Genomic DNA, 27023 nt, shown 5'->3' on the forward strand with positions numbered 1-27023 from the left:
TTACGAAATCAGAGCTTTTTGTTCCAGGCTGTTTCTATAGAAAGCCCTGATAGATACTTTGCAGAATGGGATAGGATCCTCTCCAGATTTATATGGGCGGGGAAAAAGCCAAGCGTTACGCTTACAGTTTTTTCTGATTGCTTAAGCACATTTTTTGTAACTATTGGCTAATTTTGCAAAACTCTTCACACAAATAAGAAAACCTGTCACCCAATAATCAAAACATTGTAGTTCTCTTGCAAAAGCAAACACAGCTAGATTAACTCTTCACACCTTCGTAAAAATGGTGTTTCCGTATCAAACAGTACACACAAGCCATCATCTACTAAGCACACAATGCGCCAACTGCACACTGATGGTATGAATACAAAACACATCTGGCTTTTGCTTTCTCTGTGCACAAGGTAGGCTATGTCAGTTTGAGCTCATACTTCTGTCATAGATCCATAAGCATAGAGGGATCCAAACTTCAAGTACTGGTGTACTTGAAACACATCAAAACAAACACAAGTGTTCATTTCCAAGTATAGGATTATTTGCAATCGCCATAATGACTATATGGGTTACTTGGTCTGCAGTGAACATGCTTCCTCTGCCCCCAGCATCTGGTCATCTAGCAATTCTGTAAAGTAACAATTTCAGTATTTTTACATCAATGGTATTGGTGTGTTTCTCATTGGCATATGGCAGTGCTACAAATCTTTGTGCGAAGTGACTGTACTAACCGATTCTCATTTCAAGATGTCCTTATGGTACTTGCTACAGTGTAGCGGCTCGAGTTAGGCTGGACCCGTTGGCCAGCTACCCTCAGGGTCATTCCACGGTTGATTACATGGTTGATTACATGGTCCACTATTGTAGCTCTGATGTCATCAGCAATTCTATTTCCTACTCTTCCTACCCTTCCTCTCCCCCCTCCTCATCCTCCTCTCTCCCCTCCTCATCTTCCTCTCCCCCCTCCTCGTCTTCCTCTTGCTCCTCCTTGTCCTTGTCGTCCTCTTCATCCTACTTCTTCACCTCCACGTCCTCTTCCTCGGCCTCCTCTACTTCTCACTCTTTCTGCTCCCTCCATTGTACTCCGCACACACAGCTTACCTGTATTATAGTGCTTAGGCTGATTGCAAAGTGAACTAATTATCTAAAAAAGCTTTCACATGTGAAAGTGTGCCAGACAGTTGGCAAATTAGTGTTAATGATAGCCATACATGTGTATACTTTTGCTAGGAGTGTGTTGGAAATTTGGTAATTGAGTGTTGTGCAGTGAATTGTGCCTACAGTTTTGCAAAGTGTGTGTTACAAAATTGCAAACTGAGTGCAAAGCAGTTTATGTGCTTTTAGTTTTGCAAACTCAGTGAGTGGTTTTGCTATAAGTCTGAATAGTTTTAGAGATTGTGCTACAGGAATCACAGTTAGGGTTTAAGCATTCAGAAAAAACTGTAAGCACATCAGTGTTCAACTGGTTCTTATAAATGTCTATTCATGTGTCATTTGAAAACAAAATTCCATTTACATTGTTTTGAATGTAAAGTTTCATTTTGCAGGATAATTGAAGAGTTCTGCACATTGTGTGTGTGTTTTTTGATTTGTGTGTAGAGTTCTGACAGTATGAGGCATGCTTTCAGAAAATGTGTGGAAAAATGTAATATAGCAAGAAGTTAAAATATGGTTTATGTGAAGGTATACATCACTGTCTAGTTGATAGTCCTTGTGAGCACAACTGTAACTTACCAAGACAGGTAGCTGCCTGACGACCAAAGTGCACAGTATCCAGGCACACGGTACACTTGGCAGCTCTCATGTTGAGTCCCACTGTGAAGCGGTGAGGCGTGTTGTGGTGCATCACCCTCTCTCTCTCCCTCTCTCTGTCTCTCTGACTGTCCTTCAAGCGACGGCTATACTCTGAATACAGTCAGCAGGGAACACAGTCAGGGCAGGCAGCGCCAGCATGTCTTACTCTGTCAGGTACAACCTCAGTGCATCATGCCATACCATCTATGAGATCAGTTCAACAAAAAAAAAACAAAAGCTTTCCAAAAGGAGTGGTACATGTTTGGCAAAATGCATTAATGCAAGTACTCTGAAGACGGAAATGCTTGAAACAGATTCTTCATTTTGTCAGTCCCTCTGCTTGTGCCCACACACTGCAGCATTTTAAAGGCATTATCCAGTCAGCATCAGCGAACTGCATTCTGCATTAAAGATGGTTGAAAAATTTCACGTCATTATTATGGCAACAAAACGATCACGCTTATTGATATAATAATGTCAATCAGTATGAAATTTACAAATCTTGTGTGTACAACCAACATGGAAAGAAAGAAAAACGTGAGCACTTTATTTCATGTATCTATTGAATATTGTTGTTAAGTTACTGATGAATATGGCCCCGTTTGTATTTTTCTCATACAAAACTACCTTAATGTGATGTTGCATGAGAAAAGTATGAAAGAGACCAAATCAGTGAGTAAATCATAGTAGAATGGAATAATCAATAGAGCCATATCTCACTAATAGATGCGTATAAGCTCCGAAATCCTAGCATCACATAGTGCTGTTGTTGTTTAGACCTTTATTGTAATAGCAGGAGAATGGAGGCAAATTACAGTCTAATTGGTCTTAAGCTAAAATGTAAAGCCTTGGTCTTTTCCCCCCGCCTCCAGTCTGTCCTAAACTCAGCTGCCAGGCTTTTAACAAAATCAAAGAGACAACACTATATCACTCTCAGTTTTGCTACTGCATACTAGCTATTTTATCCAGCTATTTCAGCTGATTTTAAACTTGTGCCACGCTTTTACCTGTGTTATAAATTTACAGTCAGACCCAAGGAACCGAGCTGCTGGGTTGTTCCTCTGATCAGAGCCCTTAACTGTTCTCTAACAAAGGAGCTGACGTTCGCAAACTCACCTTTCATTTACATCTAGATTACATTACAAACGTACATTTACAGAAAACTGATCAAAGTGTTTTATCTTCTTATCACTTCTTTATGGACTTATCTATTTCCGTGTTTATTTATTTTACTTGTAATACCGTTCACACTGTTCAGCATTTATGTTCTTTTTATTTTAACTGCATCACTTCACTTTTTGATTTTGATCTATATTAACGAGTTCTTAAAAGCACTTTGAAAATCTGTACATTTTACACTTGTTTATGATTAGAGCTAGCAACTTAAAATAAATCATAATAACTTGGTCATCTTCTTTAGTCCTCTTGCATGAAACACATACATTAGTGTTCAAACTCCTGTGCAGCTGGCATTCATGCGGATGTTAAACCTCCAAGGTAAGCGCTGTTACAAACTAAATACACCTGCCCATTGGCAATGGCACCCACTGACAGCAATGGCCTTCCCCCAGACTGCAAAGTTGTTTAGGAACAGCTTGAGGAACACAACAATGAGCCAAAGGTGCTGAACAAGTCAGATTCACAGTTATCTCATCCGGCATCCCAGAGAGAACCCAAAGGATCTGACACAGGACGCTCTCAGGGATCCTGTGTCTGTTCCCCAAGGCCTCAAAGCTGTTTGTGTCCATCAGATTTGCTATTGTAACTGACAGCTGTACATCTTTTTCTTTCTTTCCTTTCTTGCTTCTGTTGTTTCTGTTTTTGACTACCAGGTCACTATGACATAAAACGTAGATATGAGACTTTTCTTTTCTTGTTGTAACCTTGACTAACAAAATGGCTAGATAATACCTTTAGATCAGAGTGTGGGTTTAAAGTGCATACAGCGGTTTTTGCATTGCAGAATTTTTAATATGGTACATTTGTGTATATGATGTGAATTTGAGGTGGAAATAAAGTGAGTTAAATAAAGTAGAAGGCTTCTGCAAATCACACGCTTCAGCAACCAAGATAAAATGCTTCAGATTTCTAAAGCTCTGCACTGAAGGTTCTTCAGCCTCATCTGACAAACCTGTTTAGATCTGACATTTTATACTATAAAAGTGCAGAGCTTTTAAAATCTGGCCTGTCAAAGATGTGGATGTAGCAACGTAGAGGAGAGATAAGAGACCAAGCTGCAGAAACCATGAATTTGGATGACTTACTTTCAAAAGTGACCCTCCTTCCCTCTGAAAGGTGTGTGAAAGAAGAGACAGTAAGAGCTTCAAAAATCAACCTTTGAATGTGAGGTGTGTGCTGCAGAGGCAGTAGAGGAGAGTCAGCTAAGAGATAAGCCATTTTGCACTCAAGTCATATGATACCTATCAGTTGTGCCTCACTTAAATAGACAACCAAAAAACGATTGGTCTTTGGGATCAAGTCAACCCCCAAAATTGATCTAGTGTGACTGTAAGAAGATTTAACAGCTGTCTGAAAAATATAGTTACAAAAAACGAATAATTAAATAATCAAATCCCCAATTCTACTCATATTATTGGTGATAATGAAATAAATACTAGTACAACTTGTCCACAGTTCTGAGGTATGAAGAAAACTGCCTGAACTGTATCAATGTGACAACAAGACACATTGATACAATGCTTTATTCTATATACTTCTACATCCAATTAAAATTACCAGTTAAAGTATACGGCATGTCTTTGGACTGTAGGAGGACAACAGATTGCTCAGAGGAAACCCACACAGACACAAGGAGAGCATGCGGGCTCCATGCATGGGGGCCCAAATCAAGTCCTTTCTTGCTGTGAAGCGACAGTGCTAACCACTGCACCTGCTGTGCTGACCATTATTCAAAATAGCAAACAAGAACAAGCACTAGGAGCTCAGAATCTTGCTGCATGCAATACTGTATACTTCTGCAGATACTTCATGCAGAGTAGGGATGCACCGATACCGATACTGGTATCGGGTATCAGGGCCGATACTGTAAAATATGTGTGTACTCGTACTCATAAAAGTTAACTGATACCATGAACTGATACCAACTTATTTCATTAATCAGAGGGTGGCTTGTCATTTCTGTTGTAGTTTTTTAGATTGGCCACTAGGGGGACATCCCGCGCTAAGCAGGCACAGGGTTAGGCGAGTGAGACTGGCGGCTCCAGATAAAAAAGAGAAACTGGAGGCTGCTGTAGCCAGGCTAAACAAAATGTCAGCAGTGTGGACCGGAACAGCCAACTTTAACTCAGGTTTTGGAAAAGCGATGAAAAATGTCAAGAGAAAATCCACGGGCAGTTAAAATAACAGAGGCTCTGACTCATTTTATCGCTCTGGATGACCAGCCAATGCCGGTCGTGGAAAACATAGGATTGCATCGTCTTCTCAGCATACTCGAGCTGCGATATGAAATTCCCAGCCGCCCATACATCAGGGAGATAATGGTGTCAAAACTTTGTAAAGAGGTAAAGACAATCAGTGTGTGCGCGATGTCAGTCCTCGGTTTAACGGCACAGTGGACTGATGATCCACGGGCAGATGAGGAGTTTATTCGTCAATGCCAAATACTTTCGTTATTTTGTTTGTTTGTTTACAATATGGACACTCTGCAATAATTTAAAAGTTTATTTTATTCTCAAACCTAATTTGTATTTATTTTATTCCAAACAGAAGTGTTTATTTATTATTCTGAAAGCTCGAGACAGTGTCAATAGTTCAGTGATATTTTGTTAAATTACAATGTGGAGACTCTGCAATAATTTAACAGAAGTGCTTACTTTTCACTTGAAATTTTTTTGTGGTCTTTTTTATTAAGATTTAATTTTTTATCGGCAGAGAATAAAATAAAACCTGTCTTCCAATTCATTGCATTTGTGTGTGTGTGTGTGTGTGTGTGTGTGTGTGTGTGTGTGTGTGGTAGAAGTATTGTTTTTTGTACTCTGTATCGGCAATTACTCAGATCCAAGTATCGGTATCGTATCAGTTTGAAAAAATTGGTATCGTTGCATCCCGAATACAGAGGTCTAGGTTTGAAGAATAGCGGTGCAGGGGACCTGTGTTTCTTTTTCTTCTATAATTATGCTGCATGATAGTGCTCGAGCTACAGCGCGTCTAAAATTAGAACAATATCTGCTCACTGGTATGATGGAAACGAGTTTAAACCTCAAATATCTCACTTGATGTAAGCACAGCTTACCACAAAGGCTCTTTCCCATGTTACGCCACAACCACAGTGTTTATCAGACTTATACTAGAGTAAACTAGAGCACTTTACTGACTTCTTCACATGTTTCTACACAGTACATCTGATTGAACTTGATCAACTGAGCTGCCAAAAAAGGCTTTGACTTGAGCTGTTTACACGTCTTCTTAAATAGTTCTTCCTTACACAGCAAGGTAAAAAAGAAGAAAAAGTCACATGACAAAAATTATGAATGGTTGCCTAAATGAGATAACAAACCTGCCGGCTCATCTTACCTCACTCTCCTCTATGCATCTCCTGTGAGCCTGCATGTTTGTGCCATTGGATTAAAAAAAAACACACTGAGCTACTATGAAAATCACCCTTCCCTTACCCTCAGGTGTGGGAGTGTCCTTCCTCCGTCCAGAGTTGGAGGGTGCAAGGCTGGTGGGGCCCTGCTGGTGCTCAGGAGACTTCACCATGGCAGACATAATTATCTGTTGCCGAGCTGTGGCTGGGTTTGTAGAACTTCCGTGGTCCTTATACTGCAGAGCTGGGTTGGAAAGACTGACTTTGAGTATTTTGTTTTGAGTAAAATTTAAAAAAATTCTTAGTTCAAGTTTCTACTGATGATTATAAATGAACAACAGAGTGTAAATTGGAGTCCACAGATTGGTGCAGGGCAGTCTCACCTTCTTCTCTCAGTGCTCGCAGTTCTGCTCTCATTTTCTGCAGAGCATCTTCTAACTCTGTGCAACGAGAACGTTCTTTGTCTAGAGCTGCCTTCATGTCGCTGTACTGCAGAGGCACCGGCTGGATGGCAGGCACAGGGGAAGCCTGGCCTTGAGTCTGAGTCTGACCCTGAGTCTGAGCCTGAGCAGCCATGGCGGCCAACAGGTCCTCCCGACGACGTCCAAAGAGACCCTGAGACACACACAAGCAAACACAAACAGGGAGAAACACAAGAAATGAGCCCATAAATGAACAAAAAGAAATAGAAAGATAAGAAATTATTGTATATCTATATATATATCTGTATATCTATATATATCTATATCTATATCTATATCTATATATGTAGAGAGAGAGAGAGAGATATTTAATCCCATCTGACCTTTTTCTTCTTGGAGCCACCGTGTGCCTGGGACTGGAGGAAGTCTATGAGCTTAGTCTGCTGGGTAATGGTTCCCTCCATTTTCACCTTCTCATGAGAGTATACAGCCTGCAGGTGGAGCTAAGTGAACATCACTACTGCCATGAATTTCTTCTCAAGTACTTCATTTCATACAGAGAGGTTGACAGAGACAGAAAGTAGGGGAGGGAGTTGTGTGCTGTAAAACAAATAGTGTGTGTGCACATACGTGTGGCTCAGAACAGTGGGGGAGAAACAAGACTGAAAATGACACAGTCCAGCAACGTACATGTACCTGCAGTGATTTAAAACTCACATGGTTCCTACATGTGTGGGTTTTTTTCATTTGTCTTTAGTAGGCGTGTGCATGTATGTGTGTAGCAGCACCTGGATGTTCTCCAGCTGGTATTCCAGGTCAGTCCTTTCAGTTTTCAACAGGTCAGTCTGGTCCAAAGCGTCCTGCAGCCCCTGGGTCAGACGAAATATGTGGGTCTTCTGGGCATCCATCTGCTGTTGCAGCTTCTCTTGCTGTGGAGGTAAAGCACCTTTACATCACCCTCTGAATGTCTTTACTAAGCCACACACACTTCTTACAACTGATTGCTTTTACTGATTGCTATACCTTTCAGCGTGGTTTCATACAGAAAGGTTTATTATTATTACTGCTAAGAATTTCTGAAAAATAGAACCGATTTATTTTCCGGTTTTGACCATATGTCTGTAATAAAAGTGTAATAAAATGATCAGATCAGTGGCTCTGTGAAAATAATGAAACACTGTGCCTCTTCCAGCAGCCTCTGCTTCAGCTCTCTCTCACTCTCCAGTTTTTGCTGCAAACTGCGGGCGTTCATCTCCAGCATGGCATGCTTCTTCTCCAGATCGTTCAGCTGAGGAATGAAAAGGAAGAGTTTGCCGCGACATCTGCTAACTACACAAAACTTAACAGATGTTATTCAGGAGTGTGAAAATGCGTACAGTGTCTGCAAGGCTCTCGGCTTTGAGTTTCTGGTCTTTGAGGGCCTGCTGCAGGGCCAGGATCTCAGCTTTGTGCTCTTTAACTGCCTGTTCCACAGCCTGCCGAGACTCGGTGCTGCGCTGCTCTGCACGGAGCCTAGATCGGAGAAAAGTTAGTGCCAGTTATTTTTCAGCCTTCGAGTGCGTGCTCTTCAAGTTCATCTATTATGTGTTTACAGGCTCTTTGAAACAAACTGACTAAAGTATTTCGTAATGTTCATATTGCTGTTTCACTCATTGGTTTGTTTGGGGTAAAGTCGCGTGGTTCTGGATAGAGGAAAACACACCACTAAAAATGTAATTTCAGTTTTTGAATGCTTTAAAGTTTACCTAATTTTCTTCACTTTCCACTGTTCCAGGCAACTCAGAAAATCATTTCATATTTTACCTAGAATTCCTGCTTTGACAGACCCTAGACAATACGGCAAAGCCTGTCGAATCCAGTGCGTGTAGGCGAAGGGAGCTTTATCCAACACTGATAGCAAGAGAAACATTTAGAGCAAAAATAGTTTTCTCTGCTGATGAAATAAGAAACTCATAAGCCTCCTTAAAGGTCTTGTGGCAAGATTACATAACTGGACTATTGCAATGTGCAGAAATAAATATACTAACGTTTCTTTGAGGCAACTATAGGTGCACTGAATATAAGTTAATGTGCTGTAGACTGTTTTCATAGTAGCAAGAAAATTACAAGCAAAATAGAAACAGAACATTGAGGAAAACATTTTGGCTATTTAGGATTCATTAGTTAACACCCACAGTTACAGTGATACATCTTGTGGTGGTCACCTATTCTGTTTTTCAGTGTCTAAGAGTCTCTGGATCTCTCTGGTCCTCCGCTCAGCCTGGTTCTTCTCCTCCTCCAGTGTTGCCCTCCAGGCATCCCACTGTCTCTCCTTCTCCAGCAGTTCATCATTCATAGTCTCCAGCTCCATGACCTGTTCCTCCAGCATGGTACACGTGGTCTTCAGAGTCTCAAGATTCTGGTGAACAGATGAGAATGTTTCAGACTGTTTTTGATCTGTTTGAGGTCGTCAAGAGGGCACATCTTTAAAATGTTCAGCCCAGGCACACAGTTCTGTTTTTTCGAAACCAGAAGCCACGCCCACCCACTGTTCAACCCTTCTGTTTACAAGAGGCTGCCAATCACAAGAAAGTTGACAAGAGTCAAAATGGCTTGTTTAAGAATTAATAAATTAACAGAGTGGATGCACCAAGACTCAGTTTAAGATAAATAAAAATTGTTTAACCTGTAGGACTGTGGGAAAGCAACTCTAGTAAGAATGCTTTATTTACTATGGGGAAAAAAAGCTATCCAATCCTACCTGGAGAAAGTAATTGCCCCTCCCTGTTAAATCATGAATTAACTGTGACTAATCACATCTGTTGGACAGCTGCATTCAATTTCACTGGCCCCACCCAGGTCTGATTACTGCCAGAGCTGTTGAATCAAGAAATCACTTAAAGTCAAACAAAGTAACTGAAATCTGTCAGCTTAGAAAGGTTTACGAAGCCTTTCTAATGCTTTAGGACTCCAGTGAACCACTGTGAGAGCGATTCTCATCCAGGAGGTCACAAAAGATCCAAACACCATAGCTAAAGAACAGCAGGTCTCACTCGCTTCAGTTAAGGTTCAGCAAAGTATGCATGGGAGCGTTCCACAGAGAAAACCACTTCTGACCAAACAGGACACAAACGCTCGTCTCACATTTGCCAAAAACATGTGATGATCTCTAAAACCTTTGGACTTATGAGACAAAAGTTGATGTTTTTAGGAAGGTTTGACTCTGGCATAAAAATAACAGAGCATTTCACAGAACATCACTCCTACACTACCCCCTGGTGGTGGTAGCGTGATAGTCTGGGGCTGTTTTGCTGCTTTAGGACCTGTACGGTTGTAATTAAATACTCCATCCAGGTCTGTATTCAATTACAGTAAAGAGCAGAAGCATGAATGCTGCTCTCTACCATAAAAGTCTTATGGAGAATGAATGGCCATCAGTTCACGCTCTGAACCTCAAGCACACTTGGTTCACATAGCAGGACAATGATCCGAAGCACACCAGCAAGTCCACCTACTGAATGACTCAAAACCCAAAACTAAATGAAGGCTTTAGATTGGCCTAATCAAAGTCCAGACATTAACCCTCTCGAGGCAGGCGTTGCCGATTTGCAACAGTTAAAAACTAACAACCTGATTACCCCACATACATATTTTATGTGTTTTTTTTTTACTCAGAAGTACCACTGCAGGACTTGGTTGTGCATTAGCAACAAAAAGTTTAATTTGAGCCTGAGAGGGTTAATCAGATTGACATCATTTAGGGCGATCTTAAACAGGTGTAGGTGCACCAACGGTATCAATTGGAAAATCGTAATTTGCCTTGTTCTTGAGTTATCATATTCACAAACGTGGGTATCACGTCACCCATCGGGCACTGGGTATCAAAAACTGTTTGATGATCTGAAAAATGTAGGTGTAACAAATATGCAAAAAACTAAGAAGTCAAAAAGTAAAAATGTTTTCATGGCATTGTCAGTCACAATCTGTTAAAAAGAAACCACAATGCTAGAGCCAGGGGCTCACAAACTGTTTAAATAATATACATGAAGTCTGACAACTAACGTTCCATGTAAATGACTATTTGAACCTGGAGTTATTTTCATGCCTCGGAATGTTTTCATATATTTTTCACCAGGCCTACACAAAGCTCCATGTTTAATGTCTTACAACAGACTCCTTTAGACAAAGCATGGGGAGACAAATATAGCCTCTGCCGGTGCTGCAGCAACACCACGGCCCTCTGAAGTCCAATGCTTCCACAGCTGACACGACCTGGGAGTGATGGGAATGACACATCCCTCCCACATACCACCCCATCCCTCGTCTATGACTTCCATCGGTGGTTACACAACCAGCAGGACTGAGAGCGCTACTGGACACCCACACACAAATCCTCCCACAGGGGCAACACACCATCACACAGCCTCCTCTCTCCCTCTCTTTCTCTCCATCTCTCATTCTCACTGCGTTGAGAATACGACGCATAACAATAATAAAATTATTCCAGTGTTTCGGCTGCCTGATTTACACTTGGCACTCTCGGAGCTGGGAGAGATGTCTAGGTCACCTGTCACAGGTGTTGTGGAGATATCAAATAATGTGAGCGTAAGTGAAAAGCTCCTGTCTGACTGTGAGTGGGAAGTGGGCAGGGTGAAGAAACTTGAATAAGAGGAAGGAATACAAGTGTTTTAGAAAACAGAAAATGATGTTTTCTCACAGACTTCAACTTTCATGCAGAAACAACTGCCACACAAAAGCGGTGGCATGTTGGCGGAGTGGTAAGCACTGTGACTCTAAATGCTGGGTTCAGATGTCAACTCTTTATGTGTTTATTTGCTGAATGACTGGCCGCCCGTGCAAAATGATATCGAGAATGAATGCAGACTTCACACTTTATCTGAGTTTTGCTTGTGTTTTTCTTTCTCGCTTATCTGATTCGTGCTCTTGCTTTGCAGTAAAATCTATTTTTATTTCACATCTGGTTGTCATGTTATTGTTGTGTAGTGTTCCCTGTGCTTAATACAGTGTTCCTGTCTGTACATGTAGTTTTGCTTGCTGCTCTTCATCTGATGCTCACGCCTTCTCTGACAGACTTCCTGTTACTGACCTGAGCTTAGTAAACAGTTATTTGATTTGAACCTGCCTAACTTTTTCTTTTGAGCAGGAAATTCAGTGTCAGAAGCTAATAAATCTGCTGGTAAGTAATAAAAAATACCAGCTGGATTGTTCCTGCATATAACAATTTTGCCAGCACCAAAGGAAAATCCAGTCTGTGTAAAATGTAAATGAAAACAGCATACTGTGATTTCATTCACAACAGAACACAGAAAATATATCAAATGTTTTAACTGAGATGTATTGCTAGTTCATGAAAGATCATAGCTCATTTTGAATTTGATGGAAACAGCTATTTCAAAGTTGAGATGGGGGCAATAAAACATTGGAAAAAATGCGAGTGGTACTAAAATTAAACATTTTGCAAGTATTTAGGTTAATTAGCAACAGGTCAAAACAAAACTGGGTACGAAAAGATCATCTTAGAGACATCAATCTGCAAAAAGCTATGCAACAATTTCTCCTGAATAATCTGCAGCACATAATATCATCAAAAGATTCTTAGAATATGAAGAAACCTCTGAGGACAAGGGACAAGGCCAAAAGTTAATATTGGATGCCTGCGATCTCTGGGCCCTCACAAGAAACAGCATTAGGGGAGGCTGTAGCTCGGGGAGTAGAGCAGATCACCTACCAAACAGAAGGTTGGTGATATCGTCGTGTTGGTGTTGTTCCCACATCATCATAATAAATGTTGTTCCAGGTTCAACACTGCAAGTGACCAATCACATTGTTTGACGTCATACTTTTGCAAGCTAAGCGATTCATTCATTTATGAAATTCCAATGTTGCAAGGACAATATGTATAATGCTTACCGTTTATTAAAGAACAGTATGAAGTGCAAAGAATTCAAATTGCTGGATCGGCGGACGGAGGCGGTTTCTCGCAAGTTAAGTAGATTTTTTGTTTAATGCGTTTTTTTCCGAAGTCACAAACGTATGATGTCACAACAATGTGATTGGTCACTTGCAATGTTGAACCTGGAACAACATTTATTATGATGATGTGGGAAGAACACCAACACGAGGATATCAGATCGTGCGTCTGGCACATATCCTTGGGCAATATACTAACCCCATGTTGCTCTCAGATGCGTCCATCAGAATATAAATGTATGTGAACGTTAGATAGGAAGCTTCCTTATGGAAGTGCTCAGATTGAGTAGAAAAGTGCTATATAAGAATGAGTCCATTTACCATTAAAAAAAGACATGATTCTGAAACACTTCCACAAATGTTCTCCTTTCTGGTCCAAAGCTCATTTAAAATAGACTGAGGCAAAGTGAAAAGCTGTTCTGTGGTGAGACAAACCCAACTTTTAAATTCTTTTTGGAAAATATGGACGCCACATCAACTAGATTTAAGAGGAGAGGGACCATTCAGCTTATTATGGGGGGCATCACTGCCTATGTCTTTGGACATCTGGAAAGGCACCATCAGTGCTAAAAGCTGAATACAGGCTTGAAAAGATTTGGGGCTCAAGAAACAAACAACACAACAAAGTAGGCCCAGGACCGCTGAGCAAAGGATCCTACATCACACAACAGTTGGATGAGTTTCCTCATTCAAAAGTCCAGCAGCTGCTCGCAGTGATTTACAGGCTAATGTTAAAAGAAGAGGGAATGCCACACAGTGATAAACATGCCTCCTGACCCAGTGTTTACATATGCATTCTGCTATCAAATTCATAATGAGTGATTATTTTTCTTAAAATGTAAAATTTTCTCATATGTGTTTATGAGAATTGCAAATCGTTGCATTTTTATTCAGATTTTACACCTGAAACCCTAACAAGAGATTCAACAAGCCTCTTGAATCTGATTAAAACATCTCTCTGGGCTAATAGTAGAGGTTCAGTGTGCTTTCTGGTAACTAAGTTTCTGTTTTTATTCAGGGTTCACAAACCCATCTGCATTTTAGGACTGTACACCAGCATCAGAAGTCAGCACCTGTTTCTGGTTGTTAAGGTGCATTTCACGGTCAGCCACCTCCCGACGCAGCCTGTCCACATCCTGGCTGAGCTGCAGTCGATCTTCTCTCTCATCAGAGGCTTCATCCAGCTGCTTGGACAGGTAGAAGTTCTGACGGTTAAGCTCTGCATTCTCCTGAGTCAATGTTGTCAGCTGCTCCTCCAGGTCTGTGATCACCTACAGAGTAAAGGGAACATTCATATTTCACATTTAAATGGCTGAATACATACACAGTATCCATCTGCAACTAAAATGTACCCCTGTAATGTGACACTTTACACAGCGTTTTTGTTGCTCCAAAGGCAGTGTGTACCTACACTGTAAAAGCAGAATTCCTGGATGTTCGAGAAAAGTAATAAAAATGTTAATTTTACAATTCGCACATAAGAAAAAGTTTTGGTGCTGTTGTGCATATAATGCTCAGATCGTTGCTCCTCCACAATAACAGCTGACCTAACGCCCCACACAATCTCAACTCTACTGCTGCATGATTACATGATGCAGATATCTGGGTTAGTGATGTAATGCAGTAATCATTTTTCTATGCTGCTGTTTCAACCCAAGTAGCATTCAGAATGAGAATAATCATTTCATCAGCATCGGTCTGTTCCTTTAATCAGCCATGACTACAGTGCACACTGTAAAGAGATGAGGGTTATACGAGGCTGTCTGTTAAAAGCCCCTTATTCTCAGCTCTTGTGGGAACAAGGGGACCACACAGAATTTCAAGGTGGCAGGGGGGAAGAGGCAAAGCTTTTAAGTACATAAATTAGCTGCCTGTTCTGTACTGACTCAGTGCTTCTGCTCCCTTTCGGCAGGGGACTGACAGCAGCGACTAAATTCTTAAGGCAAGGCTAGAAGTCAACAGTGGAATGAGTGCAGCGGTGATCTGGCAATTTATTCCAATCATCTGTCAACCAAATCTATAGAGCAACTTAAACAGCTAAGGTAAATCACATCTAGATCTGCATCCTCAACGCTGCTGAATACAAACTGCTCAGTGCTGTTTGTGAAATCTGTGGCTGTCACACACTTTCACTGATTAAAATTAACATATCATTTACTGTTTACCTCTGCTACAAAACACAGAGGAGGATCTTTCTTTCAGTGAGCAGTGTGAATGCTATAGAGTGTAAATGCAACGCTGATATGGAAATTCTGTGGCGGGAGTTGAAAGTCCGTGTTGCTCGGCGACAGCCCCAAAACATCACTGCTCTCGAGAAGATCTGCATGGAGGAATGGGCCAAAATACCAGCTACTGTGTGTGCAAACCTGGTAAAGACCTATAGTAAATGTTTGACCTCTGTTATTGCCAACAAAGGTTATGTTACAAAGTATTGAGTTGTATTTTTGTTATTGACCAAATACTTATTTTCCACCCTGATTTACGAATAAATTCTTTACAAATCCTACCATGTGGATTCATGGATTTTTTTTTTCACATTCTGTCTCTCACAGTTGAAGTGTACCTCTGGTGCAAATTACTGACCTCTGTCATCATTTTAGGTGGGGGAACTTACACAATCGGTGGCTGACTAAATACTTTTTTGCCCCACTGTATATAACTACATCCAATGAATTTGCAGTCTTTATCAGTTTTAAACATTGCCCACAGCAGTCTAACACACCCATGATGGCTTCAGCTATAATCCTATAATATACAATTGATTAACTACAATGTTAAAAAAGTGAAGATATGCTATGAACCTCAATGAATACAGATTTTTTAAAAAGATCATAAAGCAGTGAAAACATCATGAGCTCCCACATCCGGTGACTAGTCGCCACAATGCTCTCATAATACAAAACGCACACCATAATGCATTAATAATTTCCGGGAGACCTCACTAAATTAAATGACACTTTGGCTCACAGTTGTCCAGATATCCTGTTCTCCTCCAAAATGCTCCACAGACTAATGGTTAAACCAACACTGCAAGTCAGCAGGGCAAAAAATAGAGTGGCATTTCAAGCTCTGCTTGTTGCTGAATTTGGCTGTGCTTGCCTGACTACTGGCCAGCTAAATCTATGGTTGTCGCTTTCTGAACAGTTTGTGAGTGGGAGGATCTCAAAAGTAGGGCAATGGGATAAAGGAAGACTGTGACGGTTTTGGTATTTATTCAAGCTACATAAACTTGACGGCACCTAAATACCTGAAAAATGACAACATAATTTCGCAAGGTTAGTCACATGTCACAAGATCCTGTGTTAGTAAACCAAAGAGTTACCAGGAAATGTTCATTCATAACAACGTAAAGCAAATAAATCTAAAAAAATTTGGAGCTCCCAAATAGCAATGATCACCGAATAGAGGGCATTATTTTCTGATTCAGTAGGGCTAACTTTGGTTAGTGGAGGTTCACTTAGTTTCTGTGTTAATGCGCACAATGGTGCCATGAAAGCAACAAACAGTTCTGAGAGTTAGTCTAATATTACTGTAAAAATTGTGTCTGGAATAACAATTCTCACTTTGACCAGAAACATAATGTTTTGAAAACAGGGTGGAGACCTGCTCATATTTAAGGATGCACATTTATGCAGTCAGCTTTACATCTCCATAAAGAGCACCAGCAAGGTAGACAAACGTGATGAAACGGGGAAGGTGTTAAAAGTGACACGGAGTCAAATGATTTTAAATTTTAATTCATCCAAGAGTGACAAAAACACATATGGACTGAAACGAGGCTACTTCTAGTGCGATGATTCAGCTGGTGTTCGGTGCCAGAAGAGCTGTTTATTCCTGTAAAGAGCGAACGACAAAAATAAGGGTGTGAGCAGCTTACCGCGCAGCTGTCTCTCAAGGCATCATATTTGCGTTGTATTTCATCTCTGTGTGCCTAGGAGGAATGACAGGAGAGATGCAGGGACAGATATTACTGCCTACATTACACAACATCAATGAGACAGCATCTTCGCTACTTTTTTTCCTTTCCATTTCTCTTACTCTGAGCACAGTTATCTCCTCCTCGGCCTCTGCAGTGGTCTCCTCCAGCTCGGTCTTAGCCTGCTGCAGCTGGCTTTCCAGGGCATGGCGAGCTGCCTGCAGGTTGCTGATCTGAGATTCACGCTCTTGCAGTGAAAGGGTCAGCTCTGTCACCTGACGTTTAATCTCCAGCTTTTGTTCCTCATGCTCCAGCCCAATCTACAAAAGCAGACAGAAAGACCAGGATCAGGAGGAGGAGGCGATTCATCCCCAGCACAGTCAGACACATGCTGACATCACCTCGGTGTGAGAGCATTACACCTGACACATGTCTGACTGCCTTCAGTTATTAGGCTTCACTTTTTGTAACATCTGACTTTACAATAGCAAGTGAGACTTTTATGGCCCGGGGAAATTCAAATTACAAGCTACTATGGAGATAAATGGAGTACTACAGAAAATATCCTGTATCCTAAATCCCAAAAAGTTGATTCTGTTCATCTGGACGTATCCTAAATGATGCTACTGGATCCCAAACTCCATATATCATAATATGCACTGCACATCAAATGGTCCCTACCTTTTCAATGTCCAACTTAGCAGCTCTAGTCCATATATTACCATCAAACAACTATTTTATATGCACCACCTGCTTCCCCAAGAGGTCACGATATATATACTACACTATAATTATTTCCTCAATATACACTCGGGGACACAGTTCCACGCAAGTGTGTTTATACTACATGGAGCCAGATCAACACAGATGGAAGAGGTTTACTGCACAGCTTCGTCTATTTAATATTCAAAAATGCCTTTTATGCTTTGATAAAAAAATCTGTGCAGATACTCTATAATATTATTAACTAAGATTACTTCATATGTACAAAATAAAGCATATAAATAAAAGACTCTATGAAGCGGATGGTGCTGTGACAAACAGACAGGGAACAGAGCAAATACAAAGAAAAGTGTTGTCACACAGTTGGAAAATCCACCACCATCTATCAGCAGAGATATCCTGCACCTGTTCTAATGTCTCCTCACCTCTCGGAGCCTGGTTTCCAGCTCCAGCACGCGGCTCTTATTGCTTTGCTCTTGCTGAGTCATTTTCTCTAGATGCTCTTCCAGTTTGGCATTCTGAGCTTCCAGCTTCCCGGCCTGAGACTCCAAGTAGAACTTCTGCTGGCGAAGCTCTGAGATCATCTCCTCTTGGGCTTTCCTGGCAAGACAAAACATCAAAATGTGCAAAAGGTTAAATAGAAGGCCATGTAGCAACGGCAAGGTCAGAATTAAGTACCTTCCAGATATTATTGCGCACAAGCTGCAGCTTCACTCTGCCCTGACACAATAAAAGGACACGCTTACAAGCGTATTTGTATCTATTGTATTATTATTGTATTTTATTGTTATTATGGAGCACAATAACAATGCTTTGTGTTGGGGTACTTACATGTTTTTCTGGGTATAGATACTGCTGTTAGCTGCTAGTTTGTTGGCCTCAGATAGTTCAGCAATTCTCTGCTCCAGACTGTTCATCTTTGAGTCCATTGCATTTATTGTCTGAAAAGAAAATGTGTAAGCTATAACATACGCTTAACAAACATTTAGTTTGGTCTTCCTGGGATCGGATTAAGGGTGATTTTTGTGCTTTTTAATTATACAATCATTATTCCAAACATGGAATCTATGTCAGTGTGATAAATATTAAAATACGCCTGAAATAGTGCTCCCAAGCTGGTCAGTTCTTACCGCCTTCTGTTCACTGATGATGCTGCACTTCTCCCGCACCTCCTCCTCATATTTGCTCTGACTGGACTCCAGCATCTCCTTATCGGCCATGTCCGCCTTCATCTGGGCCTCTAGCACCTGCTCAATGCCAGGCAACCCACAGACCCATAGCCGGGATATCACTTAACAGGGTAAAATATGAATTTGAATATGACATACTGCTGCTCTTCCCAGCACCCCGGCTAAGGCACGACCACTAGACAGAGCACTTCCAGCAAGTTTATCAGGACATTTCTGCATGGTGTTTTACATCAAACCAATGGGTCTGCGTATATGATTGTGTGTACATATTTATAAATCGAACCTTTATCTTGTCTTCGTAGAGCTTCTCTTTCTGTTTCAGGTGAGTCTCCAGGCGCTGGGCTGTGGTTTGAGTCTCTCGCAAATTCTCCTCCAGCTCCTACACAAAATACAAATAGGTCACTTGCTTCATGTTGACATCAGCAGCCATGCTCGCAAACACTAAAGTAGCCATCATTTCTGGCATAAAGGTAATGCATAAAGCATTTCATCACAAAACACAACTCATACATTTGTTAGAGGCAGTGCAAAGGACTTCAAAATCACTAACACCTAATCACAATAAGCGATGGTTCCTGCTGCTCACCAGCAGGTTTTGAGAGCTTTGAGATATAATTATAACAATTGTTTATTTAGCTCTGCTCTGGTTGATTACTAAACCTTGACTGTTTTTTTCAGCCTCTCTCTTAGAAATTTGCTGATGTGTTTGGCGTCATTGTCCTGTTACATGAACAAGTTTTGGTCAACGGGTGGCTGTAGCTCAGGAGGTGGAGCAGGTCGTCTACTAATGGGAAGGTTGGTGTATTGATCAATGGCTGCTTCCGTCTGCATCTCCAATATCCTTGGGAAGATACTAACCTCAAGTTGGTCTCCAATGCATCCACTGGCGTGTGAATGTCAGTTAGAAAGACAGAAACTATTTAAGTGCTTGTGTGAATGGGTGAATGAGTTAAAGCACTTTGAGCACTCAGGTAGAGTAGAAAAGCCAGTCCAGTTACCATTTACCTAGCTTCAGAGAAATGGGCTCACATTCAAATCTAGAATAATTTGGCACACAGAGTTCTTGGTCTGCATTGTAAGTGCAAAGCAAGCCCAAATCATCACTGCTCACCGCCGTGCTCGACAGCTGGTATACGGTGTTTGTCCTGATATGCCGTGTTTGGTTTTTGCCAAACGTGGTGTCGAGCATCATGGCCAAACGTCATCTTTGGTCTCATCTGCCCAAAGTACATTGTTTCAGCTGTCTTGTGGTTTCTCCAGCTGCAACACTCCCTATGTGATCAGTCTTTTTTCAAATTGTGCTGTCAGCTTTTTGTTTTGTTTTTTTCCTGAGCACTGCACAGTCTGATTTCAGGTGAATCTGCAGTGCACAATATATGAATTTGCGTAATATTCACACTCAGGGGACTGTTATGGCATTGTGACAATAAACACATGAATCATCCAGATCAGCAACATGGCAAAAAACTGCTTTTATGGAGGTGCTCACACTTCCTGATCATCACTTAATGTTAATGATGCGTTTGGTTATCAGCAAATGCACTCACCCTGTTAATTCATATGAATAGTACGAGGTGTTCTTAGTTTTTCACGGGACACCAAATAGTCTTGTAAAACCTTTTTTTTTTCAGATGGCTGCATGTATTTTGTGCTTGCTCATATTAATTTCCCTATAATCGTTGTGAGTCAAAAGCTCAGGATTCACAGTCCTCTAAACTGTCTGTTTGAAACGGTTTTGTCAGCTCTGAGTGGATATGCTTAATACTTTCATCTCAGGCACACAGTTCAGACGCTGATAATGCAGAAAACAATGGAAATAAAGGAGTAATTTCTCATAACAGGTGCAACAAAACTATTGGAAAAGTTAGAGAGAGATCTGATCACACACAGTCTGGTGATGTAAACGGATTCAAAGCGCTGGCCTGGTTGTATCACAGCTGTAAGGCAATTAAAAAACAAAATGTGGAGTGTCTGAGCACTGCATATGTAAAAATATTAGATGTAAATTTGCATTTCTTTTGCAATGATGACAATGAGTTCTGTTTATTTCACACCTCCTTCTTCATTTTGCTCTGCTTGAAAGATGAAAGGTGGGTTACCAGAATCTTATCTGCCATCTGCTGAATCTGCTGGCCCTTGCTCTGGATTTCATCCTTCAGTTTGGCCTCCCGGCGCTCAACAATCTCGAGCCTCTTCACCTGGTTCTCAAGAGTCTTCCTGCCATCCTGGATAACACAAAACAAGCAAAAGTTATGCACAAAACGTAGCGATGATTTTTTCAAATTCATCCACAAGTCAAAAGAATTAATGCTCTAAAACAGTGCTTTTTTTGCTATCTAGACATAACACACAATTATAAGAACAGCAATTAACTTTAAATTTCCACTTCAAGGAAGAACTGGCGACATACTGTAATGGTCACACCCAGTTGGCTTGTTAGGGATGCATCTCTGCTGTGTTTATATCTCATTATTTCAAGTTACTCCCAACTAAAGTTCCACAGAGCTCATTTCCTTTCATGTTGGGAGGTGTAGGAGATCTTTGGAGCTGTATAAATTTGACCTTGTTGCATATTCTCTTTTCTCTGATTCTAAGTTATGCTGTTTACAGAAGTACTAAGATACGGTCATAACAAAAAGACCCTACAAACAGAGCTTCTATATGACTGCATATTTATGTCATTTAATTTATGTCATTAATTTATCATGACAGTTGTGTGACGTAGCAGTGCATTCAGATTCAGATTAGTACTCTCAGAAAGATACTAAAACTTAGATGATGCTAAAACTAGAGATGTGCTGCTGGTGCCTGATTGTCTGCATACTGGAGTGTTTTATTTTTTATTTGCTTCATAAAATCTAAATTAGAATTAAAATTTTGTTAAAGGACTAATCATTTTGTCCAAACAATCCAGATTTAGAGCCTTAAATTTTTATGTCAAAACAGGACAAAAGGCTTAAAAAAGGAATGTGCTGCTTTAAAAAATGTTAAGGCAGTCACCTGAATGTGGCCTGGAATAAAACTGTATACAGAAACAGCCACTCGGTGATCATGTAGTAAAATGTAATAGGCAGCCTGGTTAGCTTCACAGGAACAATCACAATAAATGTCCTTCTGTCCAAAACCACACAGTCGCTACATAATGGATACAGACTGAAGACCTTAAACTAAAGAAAATAAATGTTTGTTGAGCTCAGACATTTTTGTCTAGTTTAATCTGGTGTCACTCACAAGAACTGGACAGCGGGGGGAGATCCCGACAACCAGGAAATAATCAAATCCCAAAACAAAACCTCTCTGACAAGCAACGATTCATTACAGAACAGGTTTGTGCTTCTATCAGATTATTTAAGACTTTTAGCACAGAAATTTTGACGGTGCAAATCTACGAATGACTGAAAACACAGAATAGCAAGAAAAAACCCCAGAACGCATGTATGAAAGTCTTTGTGCATGTGTACAGTGTCTGTGACAGCAGTGTTTGTGTGTGTGTACCTCAGTCTCACGGAGACGTCTGCGTAGGCTGTCACTGGAGTCTTCCTTATTCTGGAGCCTCTCTAGATCCCGCTCCATGCGCTCTTTGGCCAGTTTTGTAGTCTGAAGGAGGTCAGTAGCCTCAGCATTTGCTTTTAATGCCTAGTAATTACAAGGAAAAGATGGAAAACATTTAGAAGGAATAACCAAACTTTTGCTCTCTTTCTTACGTTTAAATAAACTACTTTATATTGCTCATACCAAATCCTTAAGAAAATTACATGCTACATGTTAATTATTTCACATTTAGTTCGCATTGTGTCAGATTTAGGCCAATTGTAGCCAAAACTGTTTGACTGTTGATTATTAATCAGTAACTCTTTAATCGTTCCCTGGCAATAGCCTACATCTGACAAGAGACCAAAGTTTAATCAAGAGACAGAGAGAGGAAGGAGGGGGTTGGGAAGGGTAATGAAAAGTTTATAAAGTCATCTCAAAGTGCAAAAATACTGCTGCATCTCTTCCATTTAGGATACAAGTTCAAATAAATTATTAATTGGTCTTTTAAACAAAAATATTTTACCTTGGTGAGTTTTTCCTGTAGCTCTTGGATCTTTACATGCTGTTCAGTATTTGTCTAAAAAGGGGGAAAAAATCCTTTTAATATGGAAATATTATCCCACATTAAAGTCATTTAAACTCTTCAGTGTCTTTACCTAGAATAAATTTTCACCCTCACCAATCACACAGTTTTATCACGAATAAATTAACTTCATGAGCTACCTTCTCCAACTTGGTGATCGTCTCATCTCCTTCTGCTTTCCCTTGATCTTTGGCCTGTGAAGATGAAGGTCAGGAAGAGAAATGATCACTACTTTACTAGAAAAGTGAGAAGTTGCAAATCACGATCATGTGGTTGCTCTGTCACTGTGAGCGCTATAATTGCCAACAGCCAGATTACAGGTATGCTCAGTAGTTTACATAGCATTCGTCAAATCCACTAAGGGTCAAAATTAGGCTCAAATATATGCACACACCCACACTAATATTTGGTTTAATGCCCCTTAGAAAGTTGCACAATTGTTTGGTTTCCTGTAACTGACCTGCCTTTAAATGTAGTCCACAAACTTGGGCACCCAATGCTTGTGTTTTAGCCATTACAGATGTATGCCATACAATCACTGCTCAACAATGTGGAGAAAGAACATTTCAAAGAAATCATCAAAAAACCCCAATACCATGACATTCATGCCCATGATGCAAACGTCTGACCACAACTGTTCATACAGTTTGATGCCTTCCTAAAACCTTTGAATCATTAAAAGCTTTAGTTCCAGTGCAGACCTTCTGAATCCTGTGCTGGTACTCTGCAGCTTTCCTCTTCAGTTCTTCGCTGGCCTGGCGGGACTCTTTCAGTTCTGCCTCATAAAGGTCGCTACGGCGACGGGCAGCAGACAGGTCCTCCTCCAGCTGTCTAATGGAAACTCGCATCTCCTCCAGCTGGGCATGATATTCCTACACACAGGTAAGAGAAACCTTAGATGACTGGATAAGTGAAGCTGAACACAAACAGAAATTTAAGCAAAGGGTCCAAGTAGTCCCACAAAATGCTGACCCAACACCACATCTACCCAAATTAGGTACTCTCACATAATTCAGACTTGAATCTAAATCATCACAAGGGAAGCATGGTGATGTTTTTCAAAATTTGGGCTTCATCAAACTACAGTCAGAAAGCTGGGAGCATTGTCCGATTGGACTTTTACAAATGGTTTTTTACATGGTGACAAATAGGGCTTTCCAGATGCACAGTGACAGGATTCAACTTTGAAATAAGGTTTCTTAAAGGTTTATGAAAGCTTACTAAAACATGTTGAACATACTGTAGACAACAAAGACAAACACTCGCAAGAAGCTCTGTTTCCTTAGAAGCAAAGCAATGAACAAATGAGGGTTGAATTAATACTTGTGCACAATATTGCAAGGATTTAATATCTTAATCATAAGCACTTAATCCAGGTAACGTAACTATATTTTTAGTATCCATTAAGATTGTCCTCATTCCAGTGTAGCATATTTGGTTAGAGCAAATACTGCACGCTTTCTCAAACAACCTTAACATTGTTTGACTAGAACCTGAAGAAGATGTCCTTGTTAGAGATCACTGCATCATTTATAGCAGTCCCAGGCACACGTTCAAAACTCATCACATAGTAGAGGAAAATAAACATTTATGAAAAGACCGTTAAAAGGAGAAAAGAATGTAGAAACAATGATCGGCCACAGTCATTTGCAGATGTCTGTTAAACAGTAATTAGTCACTGCATAACAAATCTAATTTTAACCACCTCATCTGCTTACAGGGTACATCAGCCTGTTTGTCAGTCTAATAAAAACTAGCATCATTGTGCATCCAGGGAGCATTGGTGCTCAGCCGACGCAGATTAAAACTGGTCTATGTCGAAGCACACAGCATCAGACATGGTGATCCGAAGAGTCCCCACATTGTCAGAATGTACTGCTGTGGGCCAGGAAGAAAAACATCACTGAGCTGGTTTGGCACCATGTTGAAGTAAACATTTGCCTCCACCATGACCACTTTGGCTCCATTAAAGCAAGGCAGTTTCCATTATAGTGACAATTCATTGGATCCATAGGTACATCTCCCATTTGATAGTGACAATAATCATGATTATGGGTTAGAAATGTTTCTCCAATTCCAGTAATTCTTTAGCAGAATGATGATTTGGCCTAAAGAAATGAAAAAGAAAGCTTTCAGTGTGCTAAACAAATACAGCTTGTGAATTGCTGAATCACAGCAGCGGTCTTTTCTTGAGATGGAACATAATTGTGGCTCACACACCTGCACAGAAAAAAAAACTCTGAGACAAGACATGACATTCAAAACTTAGATGAGCTGATGCAATGAAGGAAGCCACTGTTAACACCCTCAAACCCCTAAAGACTGAGATCTTCAAATCTGTGTTTACTTGTAAAGAAAAAAGCAAACAAACAAACAAACAAACAAAAAAGTAAATAAATTAATCTGTTTTCTTTTCTATGCGGATTTTTTTTTAAGAATTGATAAACTCAAAGGAAAAAAACAGGAAAAAGAAGCAAATTAATGACATTAAATTGTTCCTACTTGCTCACTTCACAAGACAAATACATAAGGATCCATAAATGTATTGTTTCTAAGGTAGTTTGCAATTTTCACCTTATTAGAGGTAAAAATTCTGATTCTGAATTGTGTTCTGATGTTTCAAACCTTGCGTTTTTAGTTTTATTTGGGTGGTGCGCTTACTTGGACCGCATTGTACCATATCAGCCTAATGGAGCATTTCAGAGTGCAGGGTTATTTCTGGTTCCTAGAATATTTAAAAGCAGAGTGTTCAGCTTTCATGTTCCTCTCCTATTGAACCAGCTTCCAGGTTGGATTCAGGAGACAGAAACTCTCTCTACTTGTAAGATTAGGTTTAAATCTTTTTTTCTTCCTTTTTTTAGTTTTGCAGTTAGAGCTGGATCAGGTGACCCTTAATCCTCCCTTAGTTATGCTGCAATAGCGATAGGCTGTTGGGGATTTCCCATGATGCACTGAGCACTTCTCCTTGACGCACCTCTTTCCTCACCTCTCTCCAACCGGTCGCAGCAGATGGCCCCGCCCCTCCCTGAGCCTGGTCCTGCCTCAGATTTCTTCCTGTTAAAAGGAAGTTTCTCCTTCCCACTGTTGCCGAGTGCTTGCTTATGCTGTAGGCGATTGTGTGATTGGTGGGTTTTCTCTTCATTACTTTATTAGTTTTCTCTCTATTATTATAATATATTACAATATAAAGCAGGCAACCATTGTTGTGATTTTGTGCTATACTAAAAAATTTTAATCGAATTTGTCTTAAATGTTGTTTTAGTTATTTCCACTCAGTAAGAAAAATGTTAGGCTCTTGAAACTTGCATGAGTTTGCAACTGATAACAATGAAAGTCAACAGGACTCAGTCCTGGCCAAAATCTTCACTCATCTCATGGCTTAGTTTGGGACTGTTCCACAGACGGACCTATTAGGAGCAAAACTAAATTCAAACCATTGTTGGGCAGGGTTTTTTAAAGTCTAACATTTTTTGTATGCAGTATTCTATTATGTATATATGCAGACACAGTTCATGCACTCTTTCTTGGTACTTTCTTAAATTTCATGACTTCTAACGTTTTTTTGTTGATACAGCAGAAAAAAGGAACCGTGTGCTTTTCTGTGGGTCTTATTTACTCTTGTATCTTCAGTGAAACTGTCTCTTTCTATATGTTTGCAGGTCTTCCTGGCTTTGGCACAGAGTTCTTCTCTTTGTAAATGAATCTATCTCCAATCTCTCTTTGTTGATCCAATACTGCATGATTTTTTGCACAAAAGTGATAAACACTGCAGTCATGTGACAGAGCGTGGGAGACAGATGCTATTCAAGATGAAATGCAGGATTTAGCTGGTGTAAATACCCTGCTGGGAGGCACCAGTGGGAACACAGAGCTGTATAATACACACGAGCAGCAGAAAACCCTCACAAATTTGACAGTGTAGTCTGAATTCTTTTTATTTTAGTCAGAATTTATCCATGAAGGGCTTCCATATAAGAAGAAAACTGAAAAGAAAACACCTAATAATGTTTGATATTTTAGTACCCCAGCACAATCAACCACAACCCTAATCTCACTGCTGTTAACTTAACTCAGTGAGACTGACTGCACTCTCAGGTTATCAGTCTGAGCTCTGCACAGTAATAATAATAATAATGATAATAATAATAATAATGGATACTTTATTGATCCCCATGGGGAAATTACTTGTTTTTCTCTGCATTTGACCCATTCACTCAGTGAAGCAGTGGGCAGCCCACTAAGCAGGCGCCCGGGGAGCAGTGTACCTTGCTCAGGGGTACCTCAGGGTAGCCGTTAACAGTAACACGCTAAAATGAATAATAGTACTGAAATGTTGAGAAAAAGAAACAAA

General features: G+C 40.4%; 1 protein-coding gene across 8 annotated transcripts in view; it reads right to left on the reverse strand.

Moving 5' to 3' along the window:
• citb (citron rho-interacting serine/threonine kinase b) overlaps positions 1–27023 on the reverse strand; it is a 49796-nt gene that overhangs the window by 13221 nt on the left and 9552 nt on the right. For 3 of the 8 annotated variants that reach the window (XM_012923564.5, XM_076890637.1, XM_076890638.1), the window contains exons 5-25: positions 23374–23544; positions 22813–22866; positions 22613–22666; positions 22051–22191; positions 20655–20780; positions 18839–18934; positions 18496–18612; positions 18197–18306; positions 17791–17965; positions 16765–16962; positions 16604–16657; positions 13800–13997; positions 8961–9154; positions 8133–8268; positions 7940–8044; positions 7545–7685; positions 7140–7259; positions 6718–6949; positions 6420–6578; positions 4053–4076; positions 1729–1899 (exon numbers count right to left, since the gene is read on the reverse strand). In XM_012923564.5, coding sequence (XP_012779018.1) covers positions 1729–1899; positions 4053–4076; positions 6420–6578; positions 6718–6949; positions 7140–7259; positions 7545–7685; positions 7940–8044; positions 8133–8268; positions 8961–9154; positions 13800–13997; positions 16604–16657; positions 16765–16962; positions 17791–17965; positions 18197–18306; positions 18496–18612; positions 18839–18934; positions 20655–20780; positions 22051–22191; positions 22613–22666; positions 22813–22866; positions 23374–23544 — 2776 coding nt within the window. The remainder of the gene's footprint in view (positions 1–1728; positions 1900–4052; positions 4077–6419; positions 6579–6717; positions 6950–7139; positions 7260–7544; positions 7686–7939; positions 8045–8132; positions 8269–8960; positions 9155–13799; positions 13998–16603; positions 16658–16764; positions 16963–17790; positions 17966–18196; positions 18307–18495; positions 18613–18838; positions 18935–20654; positions 20781–22050; positions 22192–22612; positions 22667–22812; positions 22867–23373; positions 23545–27023) is intronic. The other 5 variants (XM_012923566.4, XM_076890640.1, XM_076890641.1 and 2 more) reach the window with 3 other exon arrangements.

The sequence above is a fragment of the Maylandia zebra genome, linkage group LG12 (assembly GCF_041146795.1).
Source record: "Maylandia zebra isolate NMK-2024a linkage group LG12, Mzebra_GT3a, whole genome shotgun sequence".
In the NCBI taxonomy this organism is placed as follows: domain Eukaryota; kingdom Metazoa; phylum Chordata; class Actinopteri; order Cichliformes; family Cichlidae; genus Maylandia; species Maylandia zebra.